The sequence below is a fragment of the Crocodylus porosus genome, unplaced genomic scaffold (genome assembly GCF_001723895.1).
Source record: "Crocodylus porosus isolate Cpor-Errol unplaced genomic scaffold, CroPor_comp1, whole genome shotgun sequence".
NCBI lineage: Eukaryota > Metazoa > Chordata > Crocodylia > Crocodylidae > Crocodylus > Crocodylus porosus.
In genome coordinates, this window is record NW_017728926.1 from 12,862,202 (window position 1) to 12,873,713 (window position 11,512).

General features: G+C 49.1%; 1 protein-coding gene across 1 annotated transcript; it reads left to right on the forward strand.

Annotated features, from left to right (window-relative positions):
- Positions 1-12: 12 nt before the first annotated feature.
- On the forward strand, positions 13-10,681 carry CDA (cytidine deaminase). The gene is made up of 4 exons (XM_019541520.1): positions 13-555; positions 4,473-4,584; positions 7,394-7,451; positions 10,202-10,681. The coding sequence occupies exons 1-4, from the start codon at positions 369-371 to the stop codon at positions 10,313-10,315; spliced, it is 471 nt and encodes a 156-aa protein (XP_019397065.1). The 5' UTR covers positions 13-368; the 3' UTR covers positions 10,316-10,681.
- The last annotated feature ends 831 nt before the right edge of the window (positions 10,682-11,512 follow it).

Sequence of the window (11,512 nt, forward strand, 5' to 3'; positions counted from 1 at the left end):
ACACCCAGCGCACGCCGGACTCCCTCCCTCAGACAGGGGACGCGCTCCCTTGCACACCCAGCGCACGCCGGACTCCCTCCCTCAGACAGGGGACGGGCTCCCTTGCACACTGAGTGCACACCGGACTCCCTCCCTCAGACACAGGGTCACACATGGGACGGGCTCCCTTGGACACCGAATGCACATGGGACTCACTGTGTCATGCCCCCGTCACATACAGGACTCACTCCCTCAGACACTGAGTCATCCCCATAGACATCAGCTGACACCCGACTCGCTCCGTCTTGCACGATCGCTCTGGCTCACGTCCCTTTCCTCCTCTCCCTTGCTGCAGGTGCCAAGAGGAGAGGACATACCTGAGCGTGCCCATGGCTCAGGTGTCGGGCAGCTGTTCCCAGGGCTCTGCACCAAACAGTGCCAGCTCTTCGGTAGGACCTGAGCAGATCCAACACCTCTTGCATGTGTGCAAGGAAGCCAAGAAAACAGCCTATTGTCCCTACAGCCACTTCCCAGTGGGAGCAGCTCTTCTGACTGGTGACGGGAAGATCTTCTCTGGTAAGTGAGGATGGAGCCTAACATCTCAGCAGCTTGTCAAGCCGTGCCCTTCCCTGCCTAGCAGAGCCTCTTCCCCTGAGCTAATGTAGCTACACCGCTTCCCTTTCCAGAGCTGGCTTGGAGATCTCTGCAGAGGGCTGCCCCATGCTCTTCGGGCTCTGTTATATTCACAGCTCACTCAGGGTATCTCTGCGCCTGCAGCATGCCACGGGGGTACAACCCGAGTGCCTCTGCATGGGCAGAGACATCTCACATCCAGGGTGACGCCTGATAGAGGTACAGGTGCTGGGCGTTGGTGTCTGGAAAGCAGCAGGCTGTGCAGTAACAAGGTTTGGTCTGTACTACGAGCACAGCACGATGGAGAAAGCTTTGCTCTGTGCTTTTCATATCCTTACTCTTTATCTCCTGATGTCACCTCACTTGGCTGCAGGGGGACTCGAGATTTCACCTGTCTTTTCTAAGCTGGTTTAAGCCCCTAAAACCATAAAATGCAAGCCGTCACTCATTAAAAAGTGTTAGCTTGTGATAAGTCCCCTCTAAATGGTTTACAGTTGTGTTGCTTTGGGGTGAGATTTATCTTTGAACCATTTTACCCAGGTCATTCCTGAGTACTGTTCAAATGCTCTGGGGAGATGAAGTGCTCTACTCTCACCCCTCCAGCATCTCAGGGTGCACCTCTCCTGTCCCTAGGGGTGTGACCCTGACCGCTCTGCACCCAGGGGCAACTCACCTCATCTGTTTGCTGCTGGCTCTGGCACCTCTGTGCAAACAGCGGCAGCGATTGATCCTACTACCTCTGTAGTGCTGGGTCTCAGCGCTGCCCTGGTGTGACATGCGAGCCCGCTGTGTCTCAGCTCTGCCCTCGGATAGCATGCAGCAAGCCCGCTGGATCTCAGCTCTGCCTCGGTGTGAGCACTAACCCAAGCCCCCTCTGCCCCAATCCCAATTCTGTGAAACACATGCAAAATTTTGGTCCTTTATTTATCTTCATTGTATTCTTTTTTCCCCCCCACTCCGTTCTCTTTACTTCTCCCACCATCCACTTCACTTCAAACAGCCTTTTTTCCCCCAGACTTTTATCATCCCAAGCCAGAGCCCCCATGCTGGTTTCTTTGCCTCCCAGCTACAAACCCCCCCGTCCCCTCCTTTCTTACCCCAGAGCCCCGGGTCCTGGCCAGGCCCCTGCGTGCCAGGCTGTCCAGTGGCAAGTCACAGCTGTACAGGTGTGAGAGGGCACAAAGGCTTAACCTGGGACTGCTCTGAAACTCTTCTCACTTTGTCGCCACTTAACAATCCCAAAAGTAAAATGTCCCAAAAGTGACCTGTAACAGTTTCAATCCATATTTAGCCTCTAGCTCTTCTTTTTGCCAATGGTCTCACCTGCTTCCCCACCCACTCCAGCACTAGACTAGAACAGGGAACTAAACAAGAAAGCCTTTTTTTGCATCCCTGCCTATGGAAAGTCCAGTGCACCTGCTTAGATTTGGTGGTGGCGATGGGGAGGTTGTTTTCCTCGCTGTTTTTGTTAAGTTTGAAAAGCTGAAGCTCTTTGGAGGCCAACAGTGATGTGAAACTTCGGGTGTGCAGGGAAATGCTCATACAAAGATCAAAGCTTTGGGAAACAAACTGCCTGCTCCCCACACACACTTGCTGCTTTTTAAAAAAAGATCGCTTGATTTTTAAGCCAGTCTCATGATTTTTGGGAAGCTGGACAAGGAGGGGACCCTGATCCCTGACTTTGATCTCACTGTTTCGTTGTGTGCCTCCATCTGTCTGCATCCACCAGTTGATTCGTGCCTTATACCTACATGATAAGGGCTTTCGGGCGGGAACCACCCTTTGTGGCATAGTGAGTTCTGGGGCTGCAACTGGGGTTTTTAGGTGCTGTGGTAATACAAATACTGACAATTTTTGAATGGTGGCCTGCCAGCCATCAGCATTAGGATCCTGCTGCCTGCTCAGGCAATCTTGTTCTCCCTTGCCACATCTTAATCTCCCAGGCCACATTCAGGTCTTTGCAATCCTCTAAGGCTGGCAAATAAATTGGGTGTTGAGAAAGCCCAGGAGACATTACTGAATCATACGAGGAACTGGCTTTTGGTCGGTTTCTGTCTGCTGGGTGAGGTTTTCTCTGGGCATGAACAAGCCCCGATGGATTGAGACCAGATGGGGACTACTTTGTAGGCTATGAAACTATGAATCCTCTTTTCCTGACAGCAATTAGCACAAAGGTACAGAAGAAACAGTAGGTACATTTCCCACTTTGGACTGGAGGTGAAGAGATGGCTCAACTACAGATCAAGCCTTGAGTCCTCCTTAAAAAACACAGAAATAGGGCTTGTTGAAAGATGGAGAAGGCTAAGGGCAACTCCCAGCTCCTTCATTTTGCTCCTCCTGTGAATAAAAACCAAGGAAGGTGGGAGATTTCCTTGAACCTTCTGACAGGGGCCAGCCTGGGCAGACACTCCCCAACAATGTGCCTGAATATTTGTACTTGGAGCTAGGTGGGCAGGGAAAAATGTATTTACCAATAACAATGCAAAGGGAACAAATCCAGCTGCTGCATTTGGGCCTGAGGGATCCTTTGCTACCTTTGGTCTTCACATTTGTAGCATAGCTTTATAGCCTGGTTTGCAGAGGTGCTGAGCATCTCTAGCTCTGCTTGATTTCAGGGGCAGGTGTCAGCTCAGCAGGTGAGAGAAATGAGAACATCCTGAATACACAACACAGGGGCTTTCTCCACTTACATTCTGCACATCAGGCTTTAATTGCTTTTCCTCTGGCCCGTGTAGTACTGGAAGTAAGGGATCCTGCACAGACCCACTTGTGTGCACCCCACCAAGCAGGTAGTCATCCATGCAGGCAATCCAATAATGAACAAAATACAAAGGCCGAGTGGTCAAAGCTACCAAACAACACTTTTGCTGTGTGGGGGGCGGGATCTGGTGGGTTTAATGGAAAGACATACAGGGCGTCTGCAGCATGGAGGGAGGAAGCATGCAATCCTTGCTTCCTTCACCAAATCTTAATTGCACATCAGTTATGCCACCCTGCATCCTCCCGCAAGCCGCAGCCTGGCCTGATCTCCCCGTCTAAGCAAAGCTGGACCTTATTAGTGCTCGGCTGGAATCCAGCTGAAGTTGGTGCTGGCGGCTCAGGAAGTTGAGTACTTCTTTCTGAGTCGGTCTTGCCCCAGCTTTCACCATCAGGCCGGAAGCGCTTACAACAGCCATTTAAAGTGCAACATTTGCTGCTGGGAGGAAATGGAATAACTCTACTCACCTCATTGCACCGTCTCTGCTTACACCTAGGCTCCATTTGTGCTGTAGTCCTTAACAAGCCCATGTTGCTTTCAGGACTGTTATAGCCATCATGAATAATCATTTTTATTAACCTAGAGCAGATTAAGCACTAACGTAATAAGCTGTGCAGAGGAAGCCATTTGCAGTGCACAACAAGTATTATTGATCCTACAAAATACGTATTCATGAGAGAACTACGATGCATATTCATGAATACCAGCTACTGGCACTTTCTCTCTTGACTAAGTGCTTGCGTACTGTATGCGTTTGCAGCTGGAGAGTGCTCTTGTAAGTGAATGCAAAGGCCTCCGGCAGGATTGGGACCTCACTGTGCTGAGCATAACTAAGGTTTAGCTCACACAGTCCTGGCAGGTTTCTCACGTAGGGGAATTACTGCCTGTTCCCTTAACTCTTGCTTGTGGTTTCAGTTTGAGAGCATGTTCCCTGCTCCCTCTGATAGGGCCGTGTCCTGGTGTGGTGCCTGCCCCACCCCAGTGATGACACTGATCCCTGACTCTGCAAATTGAACTCCAGGGCACTGTATCAAGGGGTGAGAGATTCCTATTCTTGGCAAACGAGTCCGAAAGATAACAGCTTGCCCTGTACTTCCCTCAGGGTGCAACGTGGAGAACGCCTGCTTCCCGCTGGGGGTGTGCGCTGAGCGCACTGCCATTCAGAAAGCCATCTCGGAAGGGTACAGGAATTTCAGAGCCATGGCCATTGCGAGGTAAGAGATGGGGATGAATCAGGTCTTCTTAACAGAATCATTTCAAGATGGGCTTGGATGGAAAAACAAGCTGTTGTTATTCCTCTAATTCTCCATTTCCTTGGTGTAAAACACACAGGCATGCACAGCCGGGGGTGGTTGCACAAGGATGTATTGTGCTTTCAAGACAAGCTTTCCCTTTTGACAATTTTTGCAGAATCAGCTTTGGAGATTGGGAGGGAAAAAAGCAATCGGAGAGTTTTGCATTGAGAGATCACCGTGCTGCAGCCTGTTCTAAGGCAGCAGTCTCAGTCTGGCCAGCTCTTACTCACCAAAGTTGCCCTTACTCATGTCGACAGTGGCCCAGACATGAATAGGAATGGGGCTGCAATGCACTTTATTGGTCGCCTCTTAATTCACAACCCCCTGCAAGAATTATTTTTCCCAAAGCATCTGTGTACAACCCTGGGGGAGGCAACCGGACTTTATGTTGGTAGAGAGGTCTAGTTTGCAGAACCCAGGCTTATGTGAGCAAAAACCTTGCCTGGACTGTGATCTTGCCCTGGAGAAACCTCATAGAGATTTTCAGTCCCATCACATAAAACAAGAGATGGCCAATTTCACTCAGTCTTTGTTGTAATCCTCACTGCTCAGCAGTGTGTGTATCTCAGCCTCCGCATTTCTGGCTTAACACAAGGCAGATGAGGAGTTTGAGACTCTTCTGTCTTGATGGACTGAAATCAGCAGGCTTGTTAAATGCAGACAAGTCCTTGGCACTCATCAGCCCCAAGGCATGAATTTCATTCAGAACAAAAGGGGCCACATTCATAAAACGGCACCAGAAAATTGTAGTCTTGAATATTACCAGCTGCCTGGCTGGTTCTCTCTGGTTTATTCTCTCCTTTCAAATGGTAATGATTATTTTTTGTGCTAATGAGGAGGTTTCTATAGTTATGTGGACTTGGTGCTCCCTAACGTCCAGGTTGCTTTGTCATGTGCTCGCGACAATATTGAATGCTAGATCTGGGTCTATGTTGATGCGTGCTGTGGTCCATTCCCTGAAGGACACCTCAAGAGTTTTAGTGACAAGCCCCTTCTGAGGGCTTGGTCCAGGCTAGTATCTGGAAATATCCTTGCTGGGACAGGTCTTCTGCTACAGTGGGGAAGTGTATCCCAATATTCACCTGCATATTCCTTTCTGGGGGCTGCACTGTCCTTTTACTTCATCCCATAAGTGCTAGAGATACCCCTTTGCATTGCCCCTTCTCTACACAGTTCCCTTGATGCCCTTTGGATACTTGGAGAGTGACAGGTACCAGAATCCCAGAGAAGGGGCAGCATCTTCCCCACAGGGTCTACCACCAAAGGATGAAAACTGAGCAAGTGTTGGCAAAGAGTGGCCAGTGCATGCAGAAGAGGCTGAGGTTCATGGAAATAGCATCACTTTTCTTGCCCTTGAAACCTCTAAGGGCTTGGGGCTGCATCATGGCAGGGAGGTGACATGTGCTACCATTGGCACAACCTGATCCTCACGTCATCAGCAATGCCTCAGTTGAAGGATGATCTCTACCATGACTCATTGATGGGTACGAGGTGTCTTAGAGTCCAATCTTTGAGCCATAGATCTGTCCACAGAAGTTGTAGGTCTTACAGAGGGGAGAGGGTAGGTTGTAGGCTGGGGATGCTCTCCTTTTAATTCCTCTGCTCTCTCCTCACCAGCACACACACACTCCTCAGTGGGAATTCACTGCCAATCCAGTTAGCATAAGTATGGAGTAGTGCTAACTGGGTTGAGCCTCCCTGCCATGCGGAGCCTAGACTCCCTGCATCTTTGTTGGATAGTGAAATGAAACGGGGGAGATTGGCTGGGCCAGATCTCCCACTATCTTTTTGACTTGAGAGGCATGTCCCCAGGCCTATAGAGGAGGGCGTTATCCCAGCCTGTGAGACTATGTGACAGCTTTAGGGTGCCCTCCCCAAAAAGAAGTATTCAGAGCCCATCCCAACATCAGGATTAGTGAGTAATCCATGATGTGCCAGGACAACGCAATTTTGGGTTGTATAAACAGGAGAGCTGTGAGCAGAGGTAAGAGGGTGAGCATACGTCGATGTACCAATAGAGGAAAGCTGCAAGCAGTTCTGTTTTAACAAAGAGGCTGAAAAATCAGAGGGCTGGAGAAAAATCTTCCCGGTAAGAAAGCCAGAGCTCAGATTTTTTTACCTGAGAAAAAAGAAGGGTAAAAGGTGACTCGGTTGCAGTGCAGAAGTACCTCGATGGGGAGCAGATACCGGTTTCTGAAAGGGTTTTCAGTTTAGCAGACAAAGGCATAAAAGAAGCAATAGCTGGAGCAAGACAAATCCCAATTAGACATGAGGAAGAACCAAGGGTCGTTAGCTAGTAAAACAAACTCCCATTGGAAATAGTAGATTTTCCATCTCTGGATAAGTTCCCGTTGAGACCAGGAGGCTTTCTAGATGGCTTGCTGTGTAACTAAATGTGCAAGATTTTAGGCTCCAAGTATATAACTGAACGACCTCTCATCTGTTGGGCCTGAGACTCGATAATCTCATGCTCATGCCTGGTCTCAGACGCCATGAAACCAGTCGCTGCCTTGGCCTTCCTGGGGCTGTGCCTCAGTTTCCCCACTAGTTAAATAAGAACAGCGATGTTCACTCTCCTTTGTACAACTATCTGGGATCTATGGAGGGGAACCTTCTTCTGATGTCACAACCCCATCTGAAGGCTTGTTTGAAACATTAACATCCTCTGTGGGTTCTCCCTCCTCCCCCTGTGCTAACCTAAGCTCTGTGTCCCTTTCTCCTTTGACAGTGACTCAGAGGAGGAATTCATCGTGCCCTGTGGGGCCTGCCGGCAAGTAATGAGAGAGGTAAGCGAGTTTGCTTTTTGTCTCTCTGGATGAATCGCCACTGCTTTCAGTCCAATCCATCTGCCTGCTGGGAACATTTATTTCTGTCAAACCCCATGAGGCTGTGTCCTAAATGTCAGGGGACACAACGAGAGGCTTGCTGAGTAAGGAAACCTTCAGAGATGTGCAAGTAGGTGGGCATCCGACTCCCAACACCGCCCAGCACCAAGCTGTGAAGCATAGTTAGGGGAGAGGGGGCCACTCAGTCAATAAAAAAGGGCTGCCTGCAATATTCATCCCACACCATTTGCTCAAGGGCAGGAGCAGATGGATCCAGGAGTTTAATTGAAGTCAGTGGGATGAGACTTGGCTTGCCCTAGTGTTGGCCTTACAGTAATGTTGGGCTAATGCTTGAAATTGAGCCACAATTAAATAAAGAGCGCTGTTCTGGGAAAACCACCTTGATACAGGACTACAGAGATGAAGCAAAGAGTCCTTGGCCCCAGCACATGCTCCAGGGTTTTCTAAGCAAGGACATCAGCTTACGACTGGCTCCTACAAGGGACCCGGGGAAGAATTGGGTGCAGAATAGTCAAGTGCTCTGAGAAAACCTATCAGCCCTGCCCCGCAGCATCTACCCTCTCCCCCACCTCATGCTGGAGGGCCTGCAGAGGGGCCATGGGGGGGTAGCGTTCAGCCAGTGGGTGCTCCAGGCTGCAGATACAGCAGCGATGCAGCACGTCTGTTGCTCTCCTGCCCTGCATACATGCAGAAGCCTGCTCGAGATTCAGCCCACAGCATTTGGGGGAGTTATTGCAAAATCACATTTCCAGAATTTTGCCCCAGTTGGCTCCTAATAGCTTTTCAGACACCATGTAAGGTGTGGGTTTTGACCTGTGAGAAGCAGCTTGGGCTCTACATAGGGGCCATCTTTTCTCTTATGTCCCATCATGACCCCTAAGGTCTTTCAAAAGCAGTACTCACCCCTCAGCTTGCGAACTTGCTGTCTCTTGGGACCCCCCAGAGCCTGAGGCTGGACATCTTTCAGAAGCACTGAAAGACCTTCCTGTCTGGACGTGGATTTAGCAAAAACAACTAGGCTGAGATATTGTTTGGGGGTGGTCTCTGGTTTATGTTGATATTCTAGTTCCCTTTTCAGCTGCTTTGTTCTCTCGGTGCTCTGTTTTGTAAAGGATGCTGTTCTTTTACTGTAAGCTGCCCTGAGGCTTTGTCATGGAGGGCGAACAGATCAATATTTTCAAAGGGGCTCAGTGAAACATGGGGACAGTCAGTACAGTTTCGTAGCACTTCCCAGATTAATTTTCTTCCTGGGCACCAAATATGCATCGCTCCAGAAATAGGTCACTAAGCTGCTTTTAATGTTTTCAGCATCCCTCAGATAGCTAATGCTTCTCGCTGCTTGGATAAGCAGCATTATTTCAAAGGTATGGCTCCTTGAGAACCTGATCTTGGGATTGCTTATGCACTCAACATTATCTTTGGAGGACAGTGGGTGTTTGGGGGAATATAGGCTATGCAACATCAGCCCCTACATTAAAAACTGGAAGAGGATGTAAGAAGTGGCTTGGGATTTCACACTCCTCTGTTCGGTGTAATACTCTGGCACGGTACAGGCATCCTGGAGAGGCTGCCTGGAATCCATTCTGAGGGTGTAAATGGGGGTGTGAGCTCTTGGCGGGGACCTGGCAGGGATGTTAAGGAGATGATGGCACAAATGCAGAGGATAAGGGGTCCAGGCTGGAAGAAAGGTTAGAGGTAGGAAAGCACAGCAAGCAAGCGAGGCTCAGAAACCAGCCTACAAAAGGAAGCTGACACTGGTTCAAAATAAACCAAGCAAAAGCAAATAGGCCTGTGCTAATCTGAACACAGCGATGACAAAGGCCACCGGTTAAAGGGTCACCATGATAGCAGGGTGACGACTACAAGATGGAAAGTTCATTGCATGCCATGCTGTAAGTCTTAGGGAAAGTGGCTTGGGTAGCACCCACGCCCTGTGCTCTGCAAGGGCCTTAGCTAATGGCTCTGGGGCAGAGTCACTCTATGAATGTGAGTCTTTGCCAGAGGGGCTTTTAGGTTCTGTTCGGTGCTCATTCATGTCCATGGCACACCCTGCAGCTGCTGCAAGGGTCAGCCGAGGAGGACAATTTATATAATCCTGCGCACAAGAGCAAACTTTTCTTTATCTACCTGCGTGTCCATAAAGCACTGGCTTACACTGGCTCCTGTCCTATATTGGGATCCCTGTGGGCACAAGAAAGAGATTTCATCACATGATCACAGCCCAGAGCCCTATTACATCACGAAATAATATGGTAATTATTTTATCCACCAGTAAATGCGACCACTTCTGGACTGAAGTGCAGTCCCTTTGTACTGGGCAGCAGCACCATACCTAGACTTCTGGCAGCCCCAAGTAAATTTTTAGTATTGGCCCCGCCTTTGTCCAATTAGTATTGTCATTATCTCTGGCAACGGGAAAAAAATTACCGTGTTTGGGCTCCCTTTATGTCCGGGCCCCGGGCGGCCGCCTGGTTTGCCCGTGCCTGTGTCCAGCTCTGCTGGACTGTGGGTCCTAAAAGACTGACCGGCAAGCTGGATTGGTACTGCTGTTTATTGTAAAACCATTAAGGTACTGATTCTGTTGTAGTTTAAGAGTGTTTGCATAGAGAGCAAATCACCAGCGAAACACACTGGAGATCTACAAAGTGTGGCTTACAGATGGCTCTCTCTTTGTTTGGCTCTTCTTCTAGTTTGGGAGAAACTGGGACGTTTACATGACAAAGCCAAATGGGACGTATATGTTCAAGACTCTTGAAGAGCTCTTGCCTCTGTCATTTGGACCTGAGGGTCTCAAGAAGCTATGAAGAATGCATGGGGCACGTGGCCTGTAACGGCACTGAGGAGGCTTTGGACAATCTTCCACTTCCTGCCTTGCAGATGAAGCTTTGATGACACTTCTGCCTTCTCAATCATCACTCAGCTTCCGCAGCTCTCAGATAAAGGTGCTTTTATGTTTTGGGGTTTTTTTTAAGGGGATTAAGGAAGCTTTGATTAAGATGTTTTAAAATATTACCTTCTTACTAGAAGCTGGAAAGCCAGTAATTACCCATGCGATGGTACCTATGTAAAATTTAAGAGAGGACACTAAGAAGAATGTGATATTCCATTGGCAACCTGCCTGGAGTCCGGTGAGGTGGGGTATCATTCAGAATAGACTCGGGTCATAATACCAGGCTGATGTTTCCAAACGTGTTAAAAAGGAGTTATTATAACTAGTGACCAGAAGGGGACAGGATCTGTTTGTACATTTCTTCTAAATCCTGCCACCCTGGAAAATACAGTGTGCCTTCAGGAGTTGGGGCATTAGCTGATACCAATGGAGAAGAAGGTATTAGCTCCCCAGTAGCACTTAGTATTGTAGAAAATGAGGGTTGAAGGGACCTTGGGAGGTCGCATCTAGTCCAACCCCCTGCTCAGGGCAGGACCGGCCCCAACTACGTCATCTCAGCCAAGGTTTTGTCTAGCCAGGTCTTAACCTCCAAGGATGGAGACTCCACTACCTCTCTGGGTAACCTGTTCCAGTGCTTCTCTACCCTCCTAGTGAGAGTTTTTCCTAATTTCTAACCTAAATTCCCCTTGCTGCAACTTGAGCCCATTGCTCCTTGTTCTGTCATCTGCCACCACCGAAAATTTCCTGCAGTTGAGGGGGTTGCTTGGTGGTGCATCCATGGAAATAGTCCTGCCCAACCTCATTTCCCTGGATGAGAACTCAGGTTAAGGGACTGGGAACATGTCAGTGGTGCTGTCACTGTTGTAAAGGAAATACACATATTAAAACTCACTCCTCTTTCGGGTAATGATATGCCTGAAGGGCAGAGCACTAGGCTGGGACTATGGAGACCTGGGCTCTGAATCCAGCCGTGCCCCTGGACTGCTGGATGCCAGTGGACTAACCCTTTCACCTCTGTGTCCCATTCTCCCATTTGTAAAATTGGGACAGTTATACTATTGACCAGCTTTGAAAAGTGCTTTGGGGCCTAGTGGTGAACTATGTCAAAGCA